Here is a 25,294-nt window from a genome sequence, read left to right as displayed (position 1 = left end):
TTTGTTTAATTTTGCTAACAGATTTCAACCCAACCCTCAACCTCAAATAACTTTTCTCTCGGATTTTTTGTCAAGTTGAGCCCAAATCTTTTTTCTCGTCCGGATTTATCCCCATTTTTTGCCCTCCCTTAAATCCGGGAATTACAAAAACCACTCTGAAAGCTAGACACGACATTCTGGGAATTACAAAAAAAGTCGCGCGACATGTTTTTCCCATACAAATGACCATGTTTTTGTAATTCCCAAAAAAATCTATTTCTGTTCATATCTCTACACACACTGCTCCGATCACTCTCAAACCAAGTGCATTGAATTTCTACACACCAAAATCACCTACACACACCTCCACACCTCCTCAGAACTGGTACTTTTTGTTCTGGTAAATCTTTGTAATTCCCATTTGTAATTCCCAAAATTCCTTGTAATTCCCAAATCGCGCACTAACAAAATTCGCACCAAAAAAAAATTTTGTAGTTCCCAAATCACGTTTCCATACGTATGGACAGTTTGCAAATGCTTCAAATTCTTCCCTTTTTAAAATCAAGTATAAACTCATTTTAATAAGATATTTGAGTGCATCGAGTATCGTGGTCATATAACTAATAATTGTTTGTCTTGAAATTGAATAAAACCAAAGGGATTAATACTCGAAACAAAGTAGTGCCAACACTGGTCTTTGATAAACTTGGTAATATCTTCAGCCAACAACTCAGTACTCTGATAACAATCAACAGTAAACCGTTCTTGAACATCTTTGCAGTGCTCCAACGTTCCACTGGCATTTAATAAGGACAAAAATTTGCCAAATAATGTCGCATACCGGGAAAGTGTGTTCAATTGTATTCTTCTTATAAAACGATCGGTACCATCTCTAAACGCAACACTCGAACCGGTGTATGATGCGACTATTGGATCATTTTTGATTTTTTCATAAAGATACTTGAAAACTTTAGTTCCTTGATCAGCCAAACCAGTTGTGACTTCATTGGCATACAACTCTTCACCAAAAATAACATCACCAAAATGCTGTTGAATAACAGACCCTCGAGACAGCAAACCACGGTCACCAAAATTAGGTTTCATACTGAAATTAGTTCCCGTAACAGCAACCTTGGACGCATATACAATGATGTACTTTTGATTACCAAGCGAAACTTTTGTCCCCATAACCTCAACGCTATCAACCTCCATGGTTTTCGGTTGGACAATTTTAAACAAGTCGGTGTTATGGAGCCTGATATTCTTGTCCAATTTGGTCAACGGGTTGTCACCCAAACTTTGTATAATCTTTTTATTTTTTACTACATTGTATGACTTTATTTGCTTTCCTCAATGATCAAACCGTAGTAATATAATGTATGAGGACCAAGTCTAAAAAATTTATCTGAAACATGAAGATTGTACAACATCTCTCTTGCTGTTTCTGGCTCAATGACCAGTACCTCTTCTTCGACAACTTCTTCAAACTCTTCATCACTGTCTTCATATTCGTCCTCTTCTAAAATTTCATAAATTTCTTTAGTAGTATGGTCAAAGAAAAAATGTGTGGTCAAAAATCAGTGGTCAAACAAAATCTGTGGTCAAAGAATATGTGTGGTCAAAGAAAAAATCAGTGCTCATAGAAAAAATCTGCGGTCAAAGAAAATGTGTGGTCAAAGAAAAATCAGCGCTCAAAGAAAAATGTGTGGTCAAAAATCTGCGGTCAAACAAAATGTGTGCTCAAAGAAAACCTGTGCTCAAAAAATATGTGCGGTCAAACCTGTGGTCAAAAAATCAGTGCCCTTCAAATCTGCGCTCTTTGGCGCTACCCAAAATGTGGTCAACCAGAGAAAAAAAATGTGGTCAAAACTCGGCGCTACCTAAAAACATGTGGTCAAAGAAAATCATTAATAACATGCCTCACAAACAAGGTGCAATTATGGTTTGTTTTTCAACCACAAATTCATTGACCTAGCTAGCACTCTACCAGCTATCAATTCACCACCTCTTGTTCTGCCCTTCCTGTGCTCTTCCAAAATTGACCAAAAATCGCTGTTTTTCAAAAAATTCTGATTTTTCGGGTCGTGCGCGCAAAAAAATCATTTTTTCTCTTGCCCCTGAATTTTTGACCTTTTTCTGTTCGACAACAACTCAGTGTATAGTAAAGTTATAAACCTAAAAACTATATAGTTTATCTCCCTGGGTTATGTAGATTCATATGGTACCCTTATTTTTGCGCTACCACTAAAATTGGGCAAATTATAAGTGCTAACAAACATGTGGTCAAGAAATGTGGTCAAGAAAAAAACATGTGGTCAAGCTAACAAACTTTGTTAGCACATGTGGTCAAAAATGCGCGGGTAGCGGTAGATGGTCAAAGAAAAATGTGTGCTCAAAAAAAATGTGTGCTCAAAGAGAATCAGTGCTCAAAGAAAGTGCTACCAAAAATGTGCTCAAAAAAAACCTGTGGTCAAAGAAAATCAGTGGTCAAATCTGCGGTCAAAGAAAACCAGTGCTCAAAGAATATGTGCGGTCAAATCTGCGGTCAAAAAAAACCAGTGCTCAAAGAAAACCAGTGCTCAAAGAAAAAACCTGCGGTCAAAGAAAAAATCTGTGGTCATAGAAAAAACCTGTGGTCAAAAAAAAATCAGTGCTCAAACAAAATGTGTGGTCAAAAATAGTGCTACCAAAGATGTGCTCAAAGAAAACCTGTGGTCAAAGAAAAAATCAGTGCTCAAAAAACCTGTGGTCAAAGAATACGTGCGGTCAAACTTGCGGTCAAAAAATCAGTGGGCCTTCAAATCTGCGCTCTTTGGCGCTACCCAAAATGTGGTCAACCAGAGAAAAAAAATGTGGTCAAAACTCGGCGCTACCTAAAAACATGTGGTCAAAGAAAATCATTAATAACTTGCCACACAAAAAGGGTATAACAATGGTTCATTTTCCAACCACAAATTCATTGACCTAGCTAGCACTCTACCAACTATCAGTTTACCACCTCTTGTACTGCTTTTCCTGTGCTCTTCCAAAAATGACCAAAAATCGCTGTTTTTCAAAAAATTCTGATTTTTCGGGTCGTGCGCGCAAAAAAATCATTTTTTCTGTTGCCCCTGAATTTTTGACCTTTTTCTGTTCGACAACAACTCAGTGTATAGTAAAGTTATAAACCTAAAAACTATATAGTTTATCTCCCTGGGTTATGTAGATTCATATGGTACCCTTATTTTTGCGCTACCACTAAAATTGGGCAAATTATAAGTGCTAACAAACATGTGGTCAAGAAATGTGGTCAAGAAAAAAACATGTGGTCAACCTAACAAACTTTGTTAGCACATGTGGTCAAAAATGCGCGGGTAGATGGTTATTTTTATATAGTTTTATATATGTTTTCTTTCAACAACAATTCATACTTCAATATATATTTTCGATTATAACCTTTGTAATCCTTAACAGTTTGTTCCTAAGAGTTATTGAACTATACAAACTACACCCTCCTACGATGTAGAAGTGTTTCCTACGGTCTCAGAAAGAAGTATCGAAACATCAGAAAAAATCGATTTTTTCATTCCCACTTTTCCACGTACCAAACGTTGATATTCTATATTTCGGAGATCCCTTAGGACAATATTATCCATTGTTCCATCTCATTGTTTTAGTCTTCGAAATAGTTCTAATCATTTACTTTGTTTATTCCATTTATTGTTTTTACCGCTCGTTGGCAGATTCTCCGGATTCAATTAAGTTTTTGACGAAAGGACCCTGTTCTGAACTTCTTAGCTAATGCCATCGCTCAAGCAATCCAAAAGGACCAAATGGAGACCGCTGAGTTTGTCCATGCTGAAGAACAGAAACTCGAGGATCAATTAGAAGGCGAAATGGTTCAACTCAAACATGAAGAAGACGAAACAGCTAACAAGGAAGCCAAATTGGAAGAAGATACTAAAAATTTTGCTGACAATGCTTCCCAAGTCGTCGCTGATCAAATCAAGGAAATTCAAAATCTCAGCAAAGAATTTAATTCCATGAAGTTGCAATTAGCACAATTAAATCAACAAATGAAACAGCCAGCAGACAAGCCCATTGTCGATATTGAAAAGACCATTCGTGTCTATTTAAAGGATATTATCCTCGACCCAGAAACAGCAGACCGCCAAATCCAGGCCAAAACACTGGGTTACATCTTAAAGAACCCCTCCTTTCAATCGGCTTGCGTCATTTCTGGTACTCAAGACAAGCAACAGATTCAAAAGTTGCTCAATATTCAACGGCATTTTATTGCCCAAGGTGTACCATACAATCGTTGGGCTCAGAATATTCATCCTTACCTCAACGGTGATTTAGGGCAGGCCTTCTTGGCTCAAGAAGCTAGCAAACCTTCTGGAATTGAACTTACCTGGTATGACATTGCTGTTATGTTTGCCACAGTCTGCGACCTTCCTGCCATTGATCGTGCTTTATGGTTAGACTTCATCGCTCTCGCTCCAGTAGCAGGACAGCCCATCGGTAGCTACTTAACCAAAGCACAAACCGCTGCCACCAAACTTGCAGAGTTTCCCCACAAATATATTGTGATTAGGAATATTGTCTATGGCCATCTTGAAAAGAAATTAAAGTACATGCTTCAACCGTCTTCGTTGCAAGAATCGAAAGATCTATCTTCATTCTTCTCTCAATTACAGTCCATCTTCCTGGACGCCCCTTTTCCATCATCCCCCAATCTCGATATTTCTGTCAACAGAATTGACTATTCTCACCCACGCCCACCGTCATACAACGACTATGGAAACTCTCAATCAATTTGCTAGTAGACATGAACAGCAAACAGCACAAGGCATCAATCAAACCCGTGAGCAGGAAGCTCGTGACTTTCAGAAATTCAATTCTGGGATAACAATAATAAGTTGTCTTGGTAGTTACTCTTTGAAAGGTGTTTGCCCATGACTGGGCCCCCTTCTGGTGAAGAGTAGTTGTTGTTGTTGGTCTTTTTTTTTTTTTTTTCGTTGTTCGTTTTCTCTTTTTATATTGGCTGTGTCGTGCACACACCAATCGGCATACCGTACGGGTGCAACACAGTTACAGATGCTTTGAAGTTTACAGAGAGACCATTTAGAGTAGAGTTTTTTAACTGCAATACATACGTTGATTATACCGAATTTCAGCTGCTGATCAATCCTGTACAACATTCTGGTGCTTTACTGTTAGACGTAGCATTTATGAGAAAACTCGACCACTTACGTCTCTTTGTTGATATTTGCAGCTTTGGGTTGTTCCAACATTTTTTGGTCGAGATTTTAGCTAAACCTTGGAGGAAAATCTGGCAACACCTGGCCATCTACAGTAAATCTGATATAACAATAAACAACATCTTATTATAACCTAGTGCTACACCTATGCACAGTTAGTAATATCTCACTCAGATGTAAAATCTTGTGAAATTAAAACACACAGAGATCAACGAATACCAGATGATGGGAAATCCAGTATCCGTAATCTCTTAGACCTCTCCATTGTTGCTCAAGGATTTATGAACACTGACAGTAATATCTATGCCAAAAGCTGAATACACGTAACCCGGTTTATGATAGCCAAACGGAACCTGACTCCCTAAAAAGAAAGAATTCCTTTTTTCTCAAGCAGAAATTTGTGGTGCGGAACTGGACCCTGAAGTTGTTACGTGTAACAATTTATCCATCCTAGTTGTTCACCAACTCTCTTATTAAACACAACGTGGCTTAGCTTTATAAACTGTTCCTGAAAATAACTTCTGGCTAAATGTTTCGTAAAAGATTGCACCTTCTAATAGTCTTTCTTCTGGAAGCTCATTAAAGTTTTTTAAACTCCTTGTCATAGAATCACCTGAGGTTGCAGGTCGTGCATGGCCAGCCGCCCACATATACCCTAAGACTTACTCTCAGCCGATTCCAATATTGCCCATGTATTTTATTTTTAATTAATCCATTCCAACAAGCTATAGGTTTAGACTCTACATATTAGTTTGTTATTACAACGTTTCCCGCCAGCCATGTCAGCCAATTTACAAATAAAACTAGAGGACGCCCTCGACGATATATTAAAGTCTGCAGGGTTCATGTTTGAGATAATCAACCATAACAGAGAGCAAAGCAATTTGATAGCTGGACCCAACAATGAACTCATCCAACAATCGATTGTGCAACAACTAAACGACAACATTCAAAAGTTTAATGATATCTTAGACCAGACCGTTTCGAAGTTTAACGATGCAAAGTGGTGTGTTGCCGTTATGATTGAAAACAAACAAAAACTCGAGGAGTTGAAAATAAAGGAAGACGGAGAAAGACAAAAAAGGGATGCAGAAGCTAAACGATTGAAAAAAGAGATGAAAGCAAAGAAGAAGGCAGAGAAGGAAGCAAAAGCTGCTGCAAAAGCAAGAGAGAAGGAAGAAAAAGCTGCTGCAAAAGTAAAAGAAGAACAAGCTAAAGCTGCAGCAAAAGTAAAAGAAGAACAAGCTAAAGCTGCTGCAAAAGTAAAAGAAGAACAAGCCAAAGCTGCAGCAAAAGCAAGAGAGGAGGAAACCAAAGCTGCAGCAAAAGCAAGAGAAGAACAAGCCAAAGCTGCTACACGAGCAAGAGAAGAACAAGCAAGAGCAGTGGCAATTGAAAAAATGAAAGAAGTAGCTGCAAAAACAAAAGCAGCCATGGAACGAGAAAAGAGAGAGAAGGAAGCATTGAAAAAGAAGGCTGAAGAGGAAGCAAGAGCAGCAGCACGAGCAAGAGAGGAAAAACAAAAGTTTGACAATTTTGATGATTTTCTTGGAATTGATATTCCCGATGCCGACGAAACCATTGACGAAGACATGTTGTCATCTATGAACTACGAGGATCTAGGATTGGACAACCCCATCCAGGCCTCCCCAAACGCCTTACAAACTCAAACCATTGACGACACCCCAATGGGAACCGACAGCGCCAGTCTCGACTTGAACAATATTTTGGACAACGACGAACTGATATTAGCCGGCTTGAATATGAACTTGCTTGATGACGCCAACACCTTCAACGATAATGAAGAGTTTGATGTGGATAGTTTCTTAAACCAGTTTGGTAATTGATAGGGTAGTGTGTCTAGCTCAAATAGGAAGAACCAATAATATTACAGAAAACCTCGCACAAGTAGTTTTTTTTTTTTTTTTTTTTTTTCACCCCAAAATTTTTTCTCTTTTTTTCAACGACTTATCTTCTTCAATCATCATACTATCAACCATGTTTAGACAAGTTTTCCGTCAAGTCACTAAACAATCCTTTACTGGTGTCACAAGAACCTATGCCACTGAATCTGCTGTGTCTTCAGACGCCTTGAAGTTATCCTTGGCCTTACCTCACCAAACATTATACAACGATTCCGAGGTCCAACAAGTAAACTTACCTTCTGTCAATGGGGATTTGGGTATTTTGGCCAACCACATTCCAATCGTCGAACAATTGAGACCAGGGTTGTTGGAAATCATCTCAAAAAACGGAGACTCCGATCAATACTTTGTCAGCGGTGGTATCGCCATGGTCCAACCAGGTAACAAGTTGACAATTTCCGCCATCGAAGCTTTCAAGACTGATCAAATCGACATTTCTGCTGTCAAGAACTTGATTGCCGATGCCCAAAAGAGAGCTGAATCAAGTGACGAAAAAGTCGCCGCCGAAGCCAACATCGAATTGGAAGTGTTAGAGGCCTTGCAACATTTTACTAAATAAGGTTAGGGTACTGATATATTGGGGGATGTAACTGATATTTATTCTTGCAAATATACACCAAGAGAAAGTATAGATATTGTAACGACTATGTAAGTTCGTCTTGTCGATCCAGATAAAACGTTTATCGGGATACCTGCTCTCATAACATGTAGTAGAGATCTTAACACCCAACCCATAAAAACAGATTTGTCTGCTCACTAATCAATACAGCTTTGGCTTACTACCATTACTTAGCCAATTGAATCTTTTCGTGTAGAAAAAAGAAACCATAATCACGAGATCTGCAGATCTCGTCACGACCTGCCCCAAGTTTCCGGAGAAATTGTTCACAATTGTCCCGCGCCCCCCCCTGAAAAATCGCCTGAGTTTTTATTATAAATAATCTTCAATTCCCCAGATCATTCTCACTTTTATTACCAACCTCAATCATGACACCAAATCCTTCTTTAGTACTTAATAAAATCGACGACATTTCATTCGAAGAATACGAATCCCCAGAAATCACTTCACCCAGAGACGTAATTGTCGAAGTCAAGAAAACCGGAATCTGTGGATCAGATATCCACTACTACGCCCATGGCAAGATCGGGCCCTTTGTCTTGAGAAAACCCATGGTCTTGGGCCATGAATCTGCTGGTGTGGTTGTTGCTGTTGGTGATGACGTAAAGAATTTAAAGGTTGGCGACAACGTTGCCATTGAACCAGGTGTGCCTTCAAGATACAGTGACGAGTACAAATCAGGCAACTACCACTTGTGTCCACACATGGCGTTTGCTGCTACCCCACCAGTCAACCCAGACGAACCTAACCCACCAGGTACTTTGTGTAAATATTATAAAGCCCCAGCCGACTTTTTGTTCAAGTTGCCAGACCACGTTTCGTTGGAATTGGGTGCTATGGTCGAACCATTGACCGTAGGCGTGCATGCATGCAAATTGGCCAACTTGAAGTTTGGTGAAAACGTTGTTGTCTTTGGAGCTGGTCCCGTGGGGTTGTTAACTGCTGCTGTTGCCAAAACCATTGGTGCAAAAAACATCATGGTCGTTGATATTTTCGACAACAAATTGAAAATGGCAAAAGATATGGGTGTGGCTACTCACACATTCAACTCAAAAACCGGCGGCGATGATCGCGACTTGGTAAAACATTTCGATGGCATTGAACCTTCTGTAGTGTTGGAATGTAGTGGTGCCAAGCAATGTATCTACACTGGTGTGAAAGTCTTGAAAGCTGGTGGCAGATTTGTCCAAGTTGGTAATGCCGGTGGCGATGTCAACTTCCCAATTGCCGATTTCTCAACTAGAGAATTGGCATTGTATGGATCGTTTAGATACGGATACGGCGATTACCAAACGTCAATTGATATTTTGGACAAGAATTACATCAATGGTAAAGACAACGCACCAATCAATTTCGAGTTGTTAATCACCCATAGATTCAAGTTCAAAGATGCAATCAAGGCATATGACTTGGTTAGAGGCGGTAATGGCGCCGTCAAGTGCTTGATCGATGGGCCAGAATAAGTTATGTAGTTGAATATATATGCGCTACCAATAAACACTGCACATATTTGTCGACTTTTCATGAAAGAAAAAAAAAAAAAATCTTCAAAAAAAAAAAAAAATCAACACCACCACTCCTTCAACAACCATGACCACTCATCTCACATCCAAGGAAGCATTTGCAAAGCTTCCTCAGAAGTTGCACAACTTCTTTATCAAATACCCACCACGGCCATTTGCCCAGTACAAACAAGGCCCTTCAACAACAGACGATCCCTTGAGAAACCCATTTTTCCCAAACAAAAACCAAGAGTCTGGAAACTGGCAGAGCCCCAAATTTTCCCGCAGAAGATCAGCAGACTTGTTCAAACTTGCAAAAAAGTTTGGCATCCACGATTTATTGCCTCCTACACCAAGAAAGTTCCACGAAGAGAAATACAACAACAAGGTCTGGTTACACGGAATGATCAACCCCGCTAGCAGAGGCAAACAAGAAGAATTAGAGGCGAAATTGAAAGCCAGGGCAGAAGCCATTGCCAATATGGATAACATCATTGTTGCCACCAGACCAAGCTATAAAAAATTATTGGAAAAAAGAGAAAAACGGAAAAAGACATGGTTCTAACGTATATAACAGACTACTTGTAAATAAAACAATACACAATATTAAAAGGCTCTTTCCCTACCCCTTCCTCTACCTCTCCCTCGTCCTCTAAACCCGCCTCGTGTGATTCCGTTCGTTGCAGGTCTGGCACTTGGCCCTGCCCCATTGCCCTTTATCTTAGTTTCTGACTTTACCAAAACACTTTCTATATTCAACTCATCAGGCAACAATATCTGCCTCACTTGGTTTCCCCTTATGTTTATGTACTGTAACAAAATCGGATCCTGTAATGGCTGTTGTAATTTAACATTTTTTAGATTCAAATTCATCGGCGGATTACACGATAACAACGTGCCACTAATAATATTGCCATTCTTTAACTCAACAGTTATGGGCTGGGTGGTGGAATTGGGTATATTCATAAGAAAGCGTACTAACTTCATTGTTGTGTAAAGAAGTAGCCAGTAGAAGATTTTTTTTTTTTTTTTTTTTGAGCTTTTTTTTTTTTTTTTTTGTTAGTACACACTGATTATTCGTGAAAATTAGTACACCATCAGTTATATTTGTAATAAGAGTAAATGAAGTTATACGCCCACTAAAAATGTCTATTCAAGTTCCCTCTCTATATAGAATATCCTAAATATCTTTCTTTTCCCTTCCTTTTATACTTAACAGTAGAAAAACTAGGGAGTTATATTGATCGTAATACTATCTGGATAACAAACAAATATAATGCTATTGAATATAATATCCTTTATTTGAAATATAATGAGTTCGTTCCTTCTTCTAAACTAATATAAAACTATATAAAAATTATCTTTAATCAGCATCTTTATAAATAATGAGAAAAATGCGGTATTAACCCAGCCTCAGAAAAGAGTTTCAACTAGATGGGGAAATACTCTAGTATAAATATTCTCTCTTCGTCAAAAGGCGATACCCACCACCCTTACTTCATTGGAAGTAAGTAATACCGATGCTGTTGGACGTATATGCCTGCAGTTCTCATATTCCTTCCTTCTCTTGTATCGTCAGGTGATTCAAGTTTTCTAAGCCTTGGTATGTGCTACCAGCTTACACAAATGCACTTCTGCATGTCGTGCATTTGCTACAATTCGAACAATAAATAATAACAAGTCGTGTAAACTAGAACAAATATAAAAAATGTTACGAGACAACAACTTTTTTTTTTTTTCCCATTTTTTTCCATCACAACTCAACACAATATTCTTTACGCTGAATATCCTGCGTTGCAGTTCCTGTTGTTAGCGTACCACTTTCTTCACCATGCCCAACACGATAGTTGAAAGCATTCAAAGAATACCTCCTGTGACTCGGTTTTTCACGTTGGCATCAGTTATGGCGTGCTTGGGTGTCACCACGTTCGGTGCACTTCCACGACTCTTCTACTTCAACCAAGATTTATTTTATGATATCGCTGTCCTCCATCACATTTACAAGACGGGAAATTGGTTCGACACCGTCAGCGCTATAGGTCTACAAGTACTCAACTCCTACAAGTTTATAACATCTATCCTCGTCCCTAGGGGTGTCGTTACCCCCGTAAGATGGAACGCCGTGATGGAGATTTACTTCTTCTACACCTTCTCCAACCATTTAGAAGCATTCGGCGGCAAATTCAACGGCAACTTCGCTGACTACTTATGGTACACCATCACCTGCGGAACAATGGTCACCATATTTGCCTTGTTTTGGAATGCCTTTATCTATTCAACTATGATATTCCCCCACTACTGTTTATTGGCATGTCTCACATACACCTGGTCGAGAGCCAACAAAAACGCCAAAATAAATTTGATGGGAATCGTGCCCCTAAAGGCATACTACTTGCCCTTGGGCAATATCTTGACCCTGTTAATTCTTGTTGGTCCTTCCAGTCTTGTTGACATCATTATCGGAATTGTGTCGGGGTATCTTTATCTTTGTGTCCAGCTGAACACTTGGCCCATATATAACTTACTACCAGGTGCCTATGGCCACCACAATACAAGAAACCACAATGATGACGCTCACAAAGTGGGAATTCTGACCTATGTCGATACCCGTAAGGCGTCTGGCGGAAGTCAATACGAGTACATTAGCGACTCCATCTACGATAAAGGGTACTGGAAGGCCCCCAAGTTTTTCTACACCCTTTTGAGGTACCCATATAACAACTCAGTCAGAACTACCGCTATTGATACCGCGCCAAGACGACCACAGCTCCGCGACGATTCAACTGCTACTTCCTCGGGGTATTCATGGTTTGGAAGCGGCTATAAAACTGAATTCAAAGGGAAAGGTCATAGATTAGGTAGTTAAGAAGCTGGTACTACTGGAAAACCTTCATATAGGAATAGACAAATTTAGTAGGGTGTTTGACTTATCGTGTACTGCGACCAAACCTGTTTTTAGGGGGTGCATTGTAAACAAGCTTTTTTTTTTTTTTTTTTTTTTTTGTCCGCTTAGTTACACCTTCTTCTTAAACTCTCTACCAGTCTCTGCAATGTCGAATACACCTGTACAGGGAACATCGTCTAAACCGGTTCCCAACATAGACGATTCACGAAGCTCTAGTAGAACAAATATACTGTCGGCAACCGGAGTAAGACGGAATCGTTCTACCAGCAGAATGAGAAAGAACTCAAGACCCAATTTGAAAAGACTCGGGTCGATGAACCCCCAAGGTTTGGTTTATTCTGTCGATGACGATATCAACGAAAACGACAAGGACGATGAGGATGACGAATTGGTGCACGACAAAACACCCAAAAGCGATAGAGATTACTTGGAAGGATACAACGACGCCCTAAAAGCTTTATCGAACCGCAAAGGTAGAACATCTTCAGGACATATTTCCATTGCAGGCACACCCCTTAGGTCCCCCGAGGAAATTGTCACCATCGAGTCGAAGCTAGCCAAAGATTTGATTGATGCAGAAGAACAAATGAGGTTATTGGAAGATCTCGACAGCGCCCGTGGCCCTAAGCTGGGATCAACACCAAATGTGAGTGGCGTCTACGACGAGGAGTTTATTGAACCAGAAGATCAAAATGCCGACGAAACCCCTAATGAAGATCTGGGATCTATCAAGTCAACATCTACAGTTGAGTCATTGAATTTAAAAGAAAGACAGAATGCCATCAACTCGACCCACCCATTTGGTATCAAGATTTGGAAACCATCTTTATACAAAAAGAAACGGTCCGTGGCAACTCGTGCAGAAGAAGATATTCATGATTTCGATCCACGCAAACCAACAGCACGAATCTACTGGGGAGTGAAATTGACAAACTTTGTATGGTGCTTGACCGCAGGACTATTCATCTACATTATCTGCTTGCTTGGAGCAGCATTTGTATTCATCTTTTCAGGATTTGCAATAGAAAGAAAACTGAGACCATACGTCAAAGCCTTGTTGAAGCTAGGACACTATTGGTTATACCCGTTTGGTAAGTTTGTGTTGTTGAATAGAGAAAAAAATTACTTGGACGAAGACCAGTTGGAGGGAAGAACAATCAACGAGTTTCACCAATGGAGATTACAAGAAGAAGGTAGATTGTTTTTTGCTCCACCAAGAAGGTACACTGGGAACTCCGAAGCAACACGTCCGTTGTTGAAAGATCACCGAGGCCGACCTCTCAGAGATGCATACTCGCTGTTGGATGATGGCATTCAGGAATTGGACGAGCAACAAGACATCGACCAAGACGCCAACGATATAAAAGTAAGGTTCTTTGGACGAGGCGACTGGAGTTTTGGAAGAATCGCATTTTACATATACTTTTACGGCATCATCCAACCAATATCGTTTTTCATTGGTATCTTGTGCTGGCTTATCGTGTTTACCATACCCATGGCCAAAATTACCAACACCATGAATGACCACTTGAGACGACACCCATTGGCATTGGACTATGAACTCGAAAAGGATTATTACAAAAGAGTAGAACGCAACTCGACCCCAAGAAAGAAAAACCAGGTCATCTTGTTGTGTACATACAGATGCTGTGGCTTCCATTACTACAAGTACACCATCGACGGCACCAACATCTTTTTCATCAACCTTTTATCGGTGGTTATCTTTGCCATTTTTGACTTTTACTTCTTAAAGGAAACCCTCAACTGGAAGTCGTGGGTAACCGAGTCCAATTTCATTTTTTGCTTGTCGTTGTTCTCCATCATACCTTTGGCGTATTTTATTGGACAAGCCGTTGCCTCGATCTCGGCCCAATCATCCATGGGCGTTGGTGCTGTCATCAATGCCTTTTTCTCAACCATTGTCGAGATCTTTTTGTATTGTGTTGCTCTCAACCAAGAAAAGGGGAAACTAGTCGAAGGGTCCATGATCGGGTCAATTCTAGGGGCAGTGTTGTTGTTGCCAGGGTTATCCATGTGCGGGGGTGCACTCAAACGGAAAACACAAAGATACAATCCAAGATCTGCTGGTGTGTCCTCAACCATGTTGCTGTATGCCATGGTGGTGATGTTTGCCCCATCGATTTTCTATCAAATGTATGGAACCTACGAAATAAAGTGCAACGGGTGCGAATCGTCTGCCGCGGAAGAAGACTGCAACCGATGCCGATTCATTCAACCGGCGTTCGTCTTGGATTCGCTATACTTTAACATCATTAAACCGTTTTCATTGATTGTAACGGTTGCCTTATTTGCAGCATACGTTTGTGGGTTATTTTTCACTTTGAGAACTCACGCGTCTTTGATTTGGGCAACAACTTCCCATGAAACCAAACGTGACGACTATTTCAGGTCAAATAGTGTCGTCAGTATGACCACACCCGTTCAAACACCCAAACCACCAGGTATCTCAACTCCAAAACTTACCCCATTATCAGCACCAACAAAACCAGCAAACACTACCCAAGAGTCAAACAAGGAAGAAGAGGATCAGGTTGGTGGCCATGACGCGCCCAATTGGTCACGATCCAAATCGACAATTATCTTATTAGGTGCCACCATTTTGTATGCCATTATAGCCGAAATATTGGTCGATAACGTCGACTCGATTTTGGCAGACTTTCCCATTAACCCCAAATTCTTGGGTTTGACGGTTTTTGCATTGGTCCCAAACACAACTGAATTTCTTAATGCCATATCTTTTGCCGTAGGCGGAAACGTCGCCTTGTCGTTGGAGATTGGAAGTGCATACGCGTTGCAAGTGGTCTTGATCCAAATTCCTTGCTTAGTTCTTTATTCAATATACCAGAATTTTGAAAACGTCGAGCAAACATTCACGTTGATTTTCCCACGCTGGGACATCATTGCCACGCTCATTTCAATATATTTGTTTACATACATATATGCCGAGGGTAAATCAAACTACTTTAAAGGGGTCATATTGATGTTGATTTACGTCGTGGTTCTTTCTGGATTCTGGTTCAATGATATCGTAGACACCATCTAGTTTGTATCGTTTTTGTTTAATATATATATATATATTTTAATCTACTAATAGTATTTATAGTCAACCATATACAATCTAGCCTCATATGGGGCCAAAACTTCATCACGGTCGGTGTCCATATTGGCAATCACAAACCTGTAATGTCCTTTAAGCAACTGCTCAAACTTGACTTCCTCAGTGCTGAAATTGATAACTACGTATGCCGCAATAACAGATGGAGGCGCCTTCTTGATAAATGTGAAAACCTTCTTATCATTGAATCCTAAAAATTTCATTTCCCCATAAACAAAAAGATCCTTGTACAACGACCTGATCCTCAATAACTTTCGATAAAAGTAGAGCAACGAATTGTAATCCCTGTCTTGACACTCAACATTAATTTCCTTATAGTTGTCATTGACTCTCATCCAGGGTTCAGTATCGGAAAACCCAGCATACTCCTTAGAATTCCACTGGACTGGGGTTCTAGAATTATCTCTAGCTAAAAGATTAATGACATCAAGTAACTTGGCCTCTTTCTCCTTGAAATCTGCATCTTGACCATACTTTTCTTTAAACGCATTGTAGTAGTTAATAGTGTTGATATCCTTATACTCCTCAATAGACCATGATCTTGGTACATTGGTCATTCCAATCTCCTGTCCTTGATAAATAAACAAAGTCCCTGTGAGAAGACATTGCAACATGGCAAGTGCCTTACCTGACAAAACCCGGTACTCTGGAGAATCATTACCAAATCTACTAATGGCTCTAGGTTGATCATGGTTCTCAATAAACACTGTAGACCAAGCATCTGTTCCTTCAGCAAACTCACCTTGTGACTTGATAGCTTTCTTGAAATCAATCAAGTCAAATCCATGGTAACGGAACCTGTCACGAGGGTCTGAACCCAACTCAACAACATCAAACAAGAACATCATATTCATTTCTTTTTGCGCAGCACTAACATACTTTAATGCCTGCTCCTTGGTTGAATGACCAACTTCTCCAACCGTCATGGTATTGTATGGCTCCATCACTTCTGCAATTTCCTTGTGGAATTCGTGGATTCTGGGACCATGCTTATGGTAAATTTCACAAGGCTGAAACTCAGACTCAGGGAAAACAATAGGTGCATCTTTGAAGTGTTGGTATTTCGAGTACATTCCCGCAGTATCGATTCTGAACCCATCAACACCCTTATCTAACCAAAACTTGATGGCCGAGTTGTAAATAGCTGTTCTGCACTCTTCATTCTCCCAATTCAAATCTGGTTGTGACTCAGCAAACAAGTGCAAGTAGTATTCACCAGTCAACTCATCATACTTCCATGCCGACCCAGAAAAATAAGAGCCCCAATTATTTGGTGGGTGTTTGTTACCGTTGCTATCCAATCTAGGTGGCTTCCAAATGTACCAATCTCTTTTTGGATTGTCCCTCGACAGCCTCGACTCTTTGAACCATTTGTGTTCAACTGATGTGTGGTTGATAACCAAGTCTAGTATCAACCTCAAGCCTCTGTCATGACAACCAGCAATTAACTCCTCCATGTCCTGCAACGTTCCGTATTTGCTGTAGACATTTTCGTAATCGGAAACATCATAGCCCATGTCATCTTGAGGCGACTCATACATAGGACTCAACCATACGGTTGTCACTCCCAAACTCGCAATATAGTTCAATTTGGAAATAATTCCTTGAATGTCACCAATACCATCACCATTTGAATCCTTGTAGGATGCAGGCCAAATTTGATAAACGACAGCTTCTTTCCACCACTTGCGTTCAATCATCTTCTAAAGTTAGTTGTATCGTTAATGGGATAAGAAAAAAACAAAAAAGCTCTGAAAAATTTTGATGAAAAATTTTGCCCCATTTTTATACCCTAACCGTGTTTGTTGTCGTCTATGACCTTCCCTCTCCCCATGTTTGAATTATTCCGAAATATTCACCGACGGCCTTGCTCAGTCTTGTTGCACAAAACTAGCATTCACAATCTGACACTTTATAATTTCAGAATGGCGTGGGTCAAGAAAAAAAAAAAAAAAAATTATTTTTTACCAACTACATAGCAATTATGGAATACGGTAAATTCATATTGTTCGGCGACTCAATTACTCAGTTTAGTTGTAGCCATGAGTATGGCTTGCATCCAGCATTACAGAATGTGTACATGAGAAGATTGGATGTTATTAATCGTGGTTTCAGTGGATACAACTCAGAACACGCGAGGCTAATTCTTCCGAAAATTTTACAAGCAGAAGCTAATATCAAATTGATGACGATTTTTTTTGGCACTAACGATGCATACGATTATATCAATGATATACAGACGGTCGACTTAGACAGATACAAGGACAATATCACTGCTATGGTGCAAATGGCATTGGACAAAGGTATCAAGCCCATTGTAATTGGGCCGGGGTTGCATGACCCAAAGATGGCGCAACAAATGCTTGCAGAGAGAGGACGGCCAATTGATAGAGATCCAACTACCAACAAAATACTATTAGAGTATTCTGAAGCAGCTAAAGAAGTCGCTAGTCAGAACAACGTGGTATTTATAGACACATGGAATATCCTTAGACAACACCAAGGATGGACAAAGGAGCAACTATTTGAGATTTCCGTAGACAACGACAAATGGCAAATTGGAGACAGCTTGGCCGAGATTGTTACTGATGGAATTCATTTCACTACAAAATCCTATAAAATCCTATTCAAAGAGATCGTACGTGCTATCAGAGAAAGTTACCCTGAAATGGCTCCAGAGAATTTGCCTTTGCATCTTTGTGATTGGAAACTGATTGATCCCAAGGATTTGTCGTCAATTTTTGCATAAACACCACCTTGTTTTATTTGCTAAACTCAGTGGATCCATACAGTTCCAAATCCTTTAGAGTAACACCTTTTTCATCGTGGACAGTCAAGTAATGAGCAACAAAAGTAGCAATCAATCCCAAAGCAGACAATGCAGCAGTATAACTAAATCCAATAAAATATTTCGGTTTATCGTTGGTGTTCCAAACAAAAATCGGGACAAACGCTCCAGTAACGTAGGGTAACGTGTTGGTGACAACAACAACAAAGTTTCGTTTCATGTCATTGTGATACAACAATCGATTTATCCATGAAAAAATGAATGGCTGGCCCCACGAGGTAGGCACCCCAACCAAAAAGTAGCAGAGATAGTGGAGTCCAATTGGGATATTCCATTTTGCCAACAATGCACAGCCAATTATTAATGGTATGAAGAAAGCATTAACGAACCAAACATTTTTCCTGCCGCCAAGATAATTATTAAGGTATGCAAACAACAAGGCCATGACAATACCAACACCACTTACAATGGAGGGGTAGCTATTATAAACACTTGACGGTTTATGGAGGGAAAGTTTTAGCCACGTTTGAAATGTGGGCTGCCCTATGGCTGAACATGCATTGTTGTAACACAAGAACAAAATAGGAAACACATATATATGCCATGTGTTAAAGAATGATTTTATTTTCTTCCAGGAATAGTTTGTTTTAGTGTTTATCTCAGCTCCAATCAATCTCCGGCGTTCCAATCCAACCTTTTTATCGTCTTCTGTGAAATACCACAGGTTTGTTGTTGATGGAGTGTTGGGATTAGCAAAAAGAGTGTATATTCCGATGGGGAAACTGATAACTGCATCAAAGACAAACATCCATTTGAAAGGTGGCATACTTGACTTGCTAAACCGTTTAATAATTGCCTGTTGCAAAGGACCCGATACAATACCACTCAAATTACCAGAAATGGCAAACCATGCACTTCTTTTACTGACTTCGTCTTTGCTGTAATGTGCACCAAGGATGTATTCCAAACACGGGAAATATGCACTTTCAGTAAATCCAGAAAGAAACCTCAATGCATATAAGGCCTTGATTCTGTGAGATGGTACGGCAATCATAATGAGGGTGAAAAATGCCCATAAAATTTCCAACCCAGCTAAATAGTATCTGATGGAAACTTTATGTAAAAGCATGTTGGATGGTATTTGTCCAATAATGTATCCAATAGTGAACATTGTCAAAAGGTAGTTGTATTGGTTTTTGTTCATGCCGTAGTACTCATCCATGCCATTGACATAAGCAGTGGTAACGTTTGTTTGGTTCAAGTTTTTAATGAAATACCCTAAGCACGACGAGGTTAATAAGAAAAAATCCAATTTCATCAAGTACTGTTGCTCCCTTGGGTGCTTCCCAGTTCCATCCCACCAGAATTTTTTCACTTGAAACCATTTGGAGTTTTGTCTGCGTTGTAGTTCCTCTTCATCTAGGTTTAGACTGATGTCAATATAAGGTGTATCATTATTTTGTGATATCTCGTCTTGAGAGATTTCAGTGATACTGACGTTATCTTTCTGGGGGGTTGTACCAATCGACTCGCTGTGATCTACCATTTTTGACTTACATAGAGAAAAGAAATCACATCACCTAGTCCTAGTCCTAGTCAGCACTTTTATAAGTTTTGGTACTAGCTGATTGTGAACTGTGGCGCCAAAAAAAAAAAAAAAAAAACAAGACAAAAAGAAAGCTGACAATTCAAATATTTTGCAACGTAAGTCCTCTTATCTAATGCATGCAAAAGTGGTATCATTGAGCATGGAAATTAACAAGACAAAATGTGGTGGCTGTTACCCAATCTTGGTTTTTGATAGAGTTTTTTGTTGATCTCATTAGTTGTTGTTTTAATTGAGATCTGTTTAAGGATCTTCATAATGCCCTTAGCTTGACCATCCCCCTAAACCACAGTTTGTGCATTTTATCGAATGATTTATATCGCATACCAGTGGGTTTGAATAATCCGATCTGCATCATTGTACTACACCCATAAAATGTGATTGAGATTAAAAATTGGTATGTATTTTTGCGAAAGCTGTACAAAATAAATATCAGATACAACAACATTTACATTGATGAATCACTTTCAAGCATGTTCCGCATACCCTGACCATAAGGATCTGCTAGCAATTATCTTGTGTAGTACAAGCACGAAATTATCGCGGTTAACTTCTAATTCAAGCTTGGCTTCTAAACAACTGACTCGATAGCTATATCTATATCACCAATTATATCTGATACAAGAATTTTTTCATCAATCTGAATAATCAACGCAGTCATTGGTTGCCTTGATACAAAATAGTTTATAAGCCAACAGATCGGCGACTACAAGTCGTGCAACTTTTCAAAACAAACTATCACCATCAGAAAAACCAACATAATCAAACCACAATTCTGCTCCTTTCTCTTCATCCTAAATTCATCCAAGCAATGTCATTCAGTGGTAACCGTGTATTTCGTGGAAAAAAAGAGCAGGAAGCTTATGATAAAACATTGGCTGGTAAATATGTAAAACTAGTAAAGAAAAACCACTTTTTGTTTTTTGGTCTTCCCTTTCTTGTGTCAATAGTTGCTGGCTCTATCTATTTACAAAAGTTCACCTCAGTTAAATGGGAAAAATACGACGAAAAGTATCAACAGCTAGGCGAAGAAGAAATGCTTAATTTGATAGAAAACAAGCGTCCCGTTGACAAAAGAAACGACTACTACCGTTTACAAGGGCTTCTCAATGATCACACGAATCAAGTATCTGACGATTACGAAATCGTACGTGTTCAACGAAGAAAAGAGGACGAGCCTGTCTGGGATAGGCAATAAGTATGTGTGTGTGTGTATATATATATTCATGTAAATAATGAACATACAAAAGAGACCATCTCATCGACGTGAAAAAAAAAAAAAAAATTCCTCTATGCTTTTCTTTATTTGACCAATAACCAAGAATATGGTTTCATTCTCCTGTGAAGTTTGTAACGATACTGTTATTAAAAAAAAGTTAGATCAGCATGCACAAAGATGCCGTGGGGCATATTTTACATGTATTGACTGTTCGACTACGTTTCAAGGAACCGACTATAGAAAACACACCAGCTGTATATCTGAAGCTGAAAAGTATGAAAAAGGGTTGTACAAGAAAAAGACCAAACAGCCAAAACCAGCTCCAGCTCCAGCTCCGGCTCCAGCTCCTCCCACAAAAACACAACCAACTTTATTTAAAGATGTTACCGGATCCCAAAACCTATACAAAGTCCTTAAAAAGGCCTCCAAAGACGACTCCAAAAAACTTAAAGACATTCTCAAGTCGTTGAAAATTACCAAAGTCGATGACAAATTCGTTATAGAATCATAATACACGCACTATTTTCTGTTTAAAGCTCGATTAACTTTACCGTAAAATTGTGCCAAAGTGTCGAATGGGAATGACAAATTCTCACATAGATAATCCGGCAATAGCTTTTGCAATATTTTTGCGTTTTCATAGTCCTCCACTTCTTCCCCCTCTAGGGCGTCCAAAAACGTGGGAATGTAATTGATTTCGGGGTTCGGCAGAGACGCCAACACCAACTGATAATACATGGTAAGTCCCAGTCTCACAGACGACGATTGCTTAATGTCAAATATATACTCCTCGGAATTGTTTTCAAAATTAATAACCTTAACTCCTGTCAATAGCTCTATCATATCCAATGTAAAGCAAATATTTTGTCTCTCCTTAGCTAGCTCATCTTGACTCAATCTACCTGAGGCTTTCTTTCGTATGGGCGAGGCAAACTCCATACTTGAATCTTGTTTCAATGACGATAGCTCCTCCAATAGCGCTTCTATTTTGTCATCTTTCGCTTTTAATTCAGCTTGTAAGCTTTCAATTAACTCATGATCACTCTCCAATTGGCTCTCGGCTTTAGCTTTATACTTGGTAAACAACTCATCCTGTTTTGTGTTAACTAGACTGTTTATCAACTCCACAAGCTGTTCATTATCTGAATTCAAAATATTCTGTTCCATCACTACGGTAGCTTGTTTCTTTGGGGTCATAACGTTATTCTTGTATGTGTTGGTTGTTCTTTGCTAATCACAACAAATACCGACAACAACTAAAAAAAAAAAAAACATCCAAAAAAAAAAAAAAAAAAAATTTCTTACAAACTTTTCTGTAACCTGTCACAGCAATGTCGTTTTCAGCTACAGCGTTCAAGAATAAACTAGACACCCTACTGGAGACACAAGAATCCATTGTTTCAATTTCTCAATGGGTTTTATTCCATCAGAAATATCACAAAGAAAGTGCTACAATTTGGTACAATTACATTATTCAAGATTCAATCACTCCGGCAAAAAGATTGGCATTACTTTATCTTTGCAATGATGTTGTACAGCAGGCAAGAAGGAAAAACAAGCCGGAATTTATCAACGAATTTAATAAAGTGTTACCAGGTGCTTTGAATAAAGACTATGCCAACTTAAGACCAAAGGTTGATCGGTTGTTGAACGTCTGGGAAGAACGAAAAATTTTCACCAAAGATGATATTGTGAAAATGAAAGCGTCGCTAACAGCTGAATCTAAGCCTCTGGGTTCATATAATATTGCTCCGGAGCTCAAACATATTAACGACTTGTTCATCCATCTCAACCAGTTGAATGATATCAGCCAGGGAAATCTTACTCAGATGGGCATAGAGTCTAAGGCATACTTGAATCCCCAAGACTGTGACACTTTACCTGCTCCAGCCGTATATATTTCAAAATTAAACACGTTGGAACAGTTGGGTAATGTTTGTATAAATAATGTAGATGAAATAAAAAAGACCAGAATGAAGATAAAATCTCAACTTGATAGCCTTTCCAAGTTGATCATCGAGGGTACTAAAACAGACGATAGCAAGCTTGCTATTATTAACGACAAGATGCAAAAGATCAAAGAGACCAGAAGCGAGTTGAATCAAGAAAATAACGACACTAACAGCGAAAATCTGGCCGACGAAGAGGAATTGCCTGGCTATGAATCGGAGTCTGAGGAGGAAGGTGATACAAGAAAGAGAAGGATGTCGCAAACACCATCTGGCGGATCAACGCCTTCAAAAAGAGTGGCATTCTCGGAAGACGTTGAAGTGTTTGAAGACCAAGTAGAGTTGGACACTGCAGGAAATGATAAACCGGAGACAAAAGAATCAGTTTCTGAAGATGTCATGTCTTTATTATCTAAATTAGTCGACTAGTTTTTAATATACGCATTCCAGCATTTAACAAATGCTTAGAGGGATTATTTCTTTGCAAATCTCTGGCTGTACTAGAAATCCATGCTCTGTTCATTTCAAAGCCTCGGCTACTACTGTATGCCTGAAACGTGTTGCCCTGGTATCCCGTGTATAACAAGTTTTTAGCCCGCGTCAAGGCTACATACAATAATCTTGCATTTACCGAACGGTAATACCCAGGAAAGTTTGTAACGAAAACGACTGGGAATTCTAGACCTTTGGCCTTATGAACAGTCGATACATTGATCGAATGCTCTTCGAGTACCGGCTCATCTTCTAGATAATTATTCAAAAAGTAGTCCAAGGATGGGGTTTTCTTATAAGATAAACTTAATGACTCATAAAAAGAACTAAGATTGTTCAACAACTTTGTTTCATTTTCTTGGTCCTTATGCCCTCGAGCAGGTTTATTTAATTGAGCAATAATACCCGTTTCCTTAATAATCCTCGCCAAGGACGCCATAATAGAAACGGGGTCATCAAGATTTTTCCTTTCCTGTTGGATTACATTCAAAAACAAATCAATTCTCTCCTTAAATTTAAAACGAGGTTTAGTATTAAACTTGCAAGTTGCTGACTCTGACTTCAAGTAGTCTTCTAAACCAGGGCTTTGAGTTGATCTATAACTCAAGTATAAGTCACGCACAAGTGACTTCAGGTTTCCCAATTTCATCAACGTACAAAGCAACGCCAAATCAGAACCCGTTCCTTTGTTCAATACACTCAATATATCAATCAAGATATGTACATTGGAATTCACCCAATCTGAATTCAGCGAATACTTATTCACATTGTAACCAAAATGATCCGTCATAAACTTACTGATACTATCGACCTCCCTATTTTGCGACGCAAGGATCATGAAATCTGAAAACTTTAAGAGCCCTCCCAGCTGACAAATCAATCGGGCAATCTCACTACCAATATAATTATACTCATCGTACTTGGAAACCAACGAGTACACTGTTGGCCCAGCCGATGGTTCTTTCATGGATACAAGTTTGTTCTGGTCTATGACCACGTTTGATATGTCGAGATTCTGTGGTGACAATCGGAAAGATTCATTTAAGCAAATTTCTTCCGTTTCCCAGCCTAGCTTGGAAATAAAATTCTCAGTTATATCTGGTGAAGAACCCAAAAATTCATATATGCACTGATTGGAGTCGCCTGCCAAAGTAATGTGCTTGTCGCCAAACTCCACCAACTTTTCAATAAACGTCACCAATTGCGGTTGCATATCTTGGAATTCATCAACCATCAACACCTGTATATCTTTAACAATTTCACCTTTGGATATGTCTAGCAATCCAATTGCATTTCGTATAAAGTCCAGATATCTAATCATGCCATTGTCATTAAAAAACTTTATGGTGTCACATAAATCAGATTGCACAATCTCGTACTTTTCAGCCACATCAGCTATATCCTTACCATCTCTTACTTCCAGCATTGCCTTTTCCAAATGTAGTTGCTTAACACCTTTACCACTCATAAATAACGCCCTATAGTTCTGAAAACTTATATCATCTAACAACATCTGGCGACCCTTTTCGGGAAAGTATTCTTGCAAATTTGATTCAATTAAATCATGGGCAAAGGAGTGGAATGTCTTTATAACGACATCACCTGGCTGGCTACCGATGTATTCTGCAAGCGCAGACCTCAATGAATTAACTGTTCTATTCGTCAATGAAAGCACCACAATACTCTGTGGAGAAACACCATCAGCTATGAGTTTTTGTATTCTTTTAACTAACGCAAAAGTTTTACCTGTTCCTGGTCCTGCTTGAATTGAAAGTACAGACTTTGGGTTATAATGATGGTTGACAATCTTTAATTGTGTAGGGGTTAATTCCATTTGTGTGATGTGTAATAACAAAAAGTAAACAAGAAAAAACAAAAAAAAAAAAATGCCAGATCAACCACGATTTTTATATCAATGACAAACCACCCCG

General features: G+C 39.2%; 16 protein-coding genes and 1 pseudogene across 16 annotated transcripts, besides 5 other annotated features; 11 read left to right on the top strand and 6 right to left on the bottom strand. All coding sequences in view use genetic code 12, as the record gives it.

Moving 5' to 3' along the window:
- Positions 1–611: 611 nt before the first annotated feature.
- Positions 612–1,403, bottom strand: CD36_35600 (annotated as a pseudogene).
- Positions 612–1,403: a sequence feature (Similar to C. albicans YRF1, (HPR5;~incomplete sequence; stop codons; apparent frameshift; probable pseudogene).
- A 1,930-nt stretch (positions 1,404–3,333) lies between these two features.
- Positions 3,334–4,724: a mobile genetic element (truncated LTR and Gag ORF (subtelomeric)).
- CD36_35590 (gag protein, putative) lies at positions 3,792–4,784 on the top strand (the record flags this gene model as incomplete). Its single annotated transcript, XM_002422497.1, has 1 exon — positions 3,792–4,784. One exon carries the CDS (start codon positions 3,792–3,794, stop codon positions 4,782–4,784), a length of 993 nt encoding a protein of 330 aa, XP_002422542.1.
- Positions 4,785–6,001: 1,217 nt separating this feature from the next.
- CD36_35580 (transcriptional activator, putative) lies at positions 6,002–7,069 on the top strand (the record flags this gene model as incomplete). Its single annotated transcript, XM_002422496.1, has 1 exon — positions 6,002–7,069. One exon carries the CDS (start codon positions 6,002–6,004, stop codon positions 7,067–7,069), a length of 1,068 nt encoding a protein of 355 aa, XP_002422541.1.
- A 151-nt stretch (positions 7,070–7,220) lies between these two features.
- Positions 7,221–7,706, top strand: CD36_35575 (ATP synthase delta chain, mitochondrial precursor, putative; the record flags this gene model as incomplete). The annotated part of the gene is made up of 1 exon (XM_002422495.1): positions 7,221–7,706. One exon carries the CDS (start codon positions 7,221–7,223, stop codon positions 7,704–7,706), a length of 486 nt encoding a protein of 161 aa, XP_002422540.1.
- A 428-nt stretch (positions 7,707–8,134) lies between these two features.
- XYL2 (xylitol dehydrogenase, putative) lies at positions 8,135–9,229 on the top strand (the record flags this gene model as incomplete). Its single annotated transcript, XM_002422494.1, has 1 exon — positions 8,135–9,229. The coding sequence occupies one exon, from the start codon at positions 8,135–8,137 to the stop codon at positions 9,227–9,229; it is 1,095 nt and encodes a 364-aa protein (XP_002422539.1).
- Positions 9,230–9,356: 127 nt separating this feature from the next.
- On the top strand, positions 9,357–9,833 carry CD36_35566 (mitochondrial 54S ribosomal protein YmL25; the record flags this gene model as incomplete). The annotated part of the gene is made up of 1 exon (XM_002422493.1): positions 9,357–9,833. One exon carries the CDS (start codon positions 9,357–9,359, stop codon positions 9,831–9,833), a length of 477 nt encoding a protein of 158 aa, XP_002422538.1.
- A 41-nt stretch (positions 9,834–9,874) lies between these two features.
- Positions 9,875–10,255, bottom strand: CD36_35563 (small nuclear ribonucleoprotein, putative; the record flags this gene model as incomplete). Its single annotated transcript, XM_002422492.1, has 1 exon — positions 9,875–10,255. The coding sequence occupies one exon, from the start codon at positions 10,253–10,255 to the stop codon at positions 9,875–9,877; it is 381 nt and encodes a 126-aa protein (XP_002422537.1).
- A 70-nt stretch (positions 10,256–10,325) lies between these two features.
- Positions 10,326–10,483: a mobile genetic element.
- Positions 10,477–10,992: a mobile genetic element.
- Positions 10,652–10,934: a mobile genetic element.
- Positions 10,993–11,099: 107 nt separating the features above from the next.
- Positions 11,100–12,134, top strand: CD36_35560 (ER localized derlin-like protein involved in ER stress and homeostasis, putative; the record flags this gene model as incomplete). Its single annotated transcript, XM_002422491.1, has 1 exon — positions 11,100–12,134. The coding sequence occupies one exon, from the start codon at positions 11,100–11,102 to the stop codon at positions 12,132–12,134; it is 1,035 nt and encodes a 344-aa protein (XP_002422536.1).
- Positions 12,135–12,318: 184 nt separating this feature from the next.
- On the top strand, positions 12,319–15,237 carry CD36_35550 (Ca2+/H+ antiporter; fungal-specific, putative; the record flags this gene model as incomplete). The annotated part of the gene is made up of 1 exon (XM_002422490.1): positions 12,319–15,237. One exon carries the CDS (start codon positions 12,319–12,321, stop codon positions 15,235–15,237), a length of 2,919 nt encoding a protein of 972 aa, XP_002422535.1.
- Positions 15,238–15,281: 44 nt separating this feature from the next.
- On the bottom strand, positions 15,282–17,009 carry CD36_35540 (alpha-glucosidase, putative; the record flags this gene model as incomplete). Its single annotated transcript, XM_002422489.1, has 1 exon — positions 15,282–17,009. The coding sequence occupies one exon, from the start codon at positions 17,007–17,009 to the stop codon at positions 15,282–15,284; it is 1,728 nt and encodes a 575-aa protein (XP_002422534.1).
- A 284-nt stretch (positions 17,010–17,293) lies between these two features.
- On the top strand, positions 17,294–18,058 carry CD36_35535 (isoamyl acetate-hydrolyzing esterase, putative; the record flags this gene model as incomplete). Its single annotated transcript, XM_002422488.1, has 1 exon — positions 17,294–18,058. One exon carries the CDS (start codon positions 17,294–17,296, stop codon positions 18,056–18,058), a length of 765 nt encoding a protein of 254 aa, XP_002422533.1.
- Positions 18,059–18,071: 13 nt separating this feature from the next.
- On the bottom strand, positions 18,072–19,643 carry CD36_35530 (permease, putative; the record flags this gene model as incomplete). The annotated part of the gene is made up of 1 exon (XM_002422487.1): positions 18,072–19,643. One exon carries the CDS (start codon positions 19,641–19,643, stop codon positions 18,072–18,074), a length of 1,572 nt encoding a protein of 523 aa, XP_002422532.1.
- An 871-nt stretch (positions 19,644–20,514) lies between these two features.
- On the top strand, positions 20,515–20,901 carry CD36_35526 (cytochrome C oxidase-assembly factor, mitochondrial precursor, putative; the record flags this gene model as incomplete). The annotated part of the gene is made up of 1 exon (XM_002422486.1): positions 20,515–20,901. One exon carries the CDS (start codon positions 20,515–20,517, stop codon positions 20,899–20,901), a length of 387 nt encoding a protein of 128 aa, XP_002422531.1.
- A 127-nt stretch (positions 20,902–21,028) lies between these two features.
- Positions 21,029–21,433, top strand: CD36_35524 (conserved hypothetical protein; the record flags this gene model as incomplete). The annotated part of the gene is made up of 1 exon (XM_002422485.1): positions 21,029–21,433. One exon carries the CDS (start codon positions 21,029–21,031, stop codon positions 21,431–21,433), a length of 405 nt encoding a protein of 134 aa, XP_002422530.1.
- Positions 21,434–21,441: 8 nt separating this feature from the next.
- Positions 21,442–22,119, bottom strand: CD36_35522 (conserved hypothetical protein; the record flags this gene model as incomplete). Its single annotated transcript, XM_002422484.1, has 1 exon — positions 21,442–22,119. The coding sequence occupies one exon, from the start codon at positions 22,117–22,119 to the stop codon at positions 21,442–21,444; it is 678 nt and encodes a 225-aa protein (XP_002422529.1).
- Positions 22,120–22,253: 134 nt separating this feature from the next.
- On the top strand, positions 22,254–23,300 carry CD36_35520 (regulator of Ty1 transposition protein, putative; the record flags this gene model as incomplete). The annotated part of the gene is made up of 1 exon (XM_002422483.1): positions 22,254–23,300. The coding sequence occupies one exon, from the start codon at positions 22,254–22,256 to the stop codon at positions 23,298–23,300; it is 1,047 nt and encodes a 348-aa protein (XP_002422528.1).
- On the bottom strand, positions 23,284–25,197 carry CD36_35510 (ATP-dependent DNA helicase, mitochondrial precursor, putative; the record flags this gene model as incomplete). The annotated part of the gene is made up of 1 exon (XM_002422482.1): positions 23,284–25,197. The coding sequence occupies one exon, from the start codon at positions 25,195–25,197 to the stop codon at positions 23,284–23,286; it is 1,914 nt and encodes a 637-aa protein (XP_002422527.1).
- Positions 25,198–25,294: the final 97 nt, after the last annotated feature.

The sequence above is a fragment of the Candida dubliniensis genome, chromosome R (assembly GCF_000026945.1).
Source record: "Candida dubliniensis CD36 chromosome R, complete sequence".
Lineage (NCBI taxonomy): Eukaryota > Fungi > Ascomycota > Pichiomycetes > Serinales > Debaryomycetaceae > Candida > Candida dubliniensis.
The sequence above is the reverse complement of the archived record's forward strand: the minus strand, read 5'-3'. Positions and strand labels throughout refer to the sequence as shown.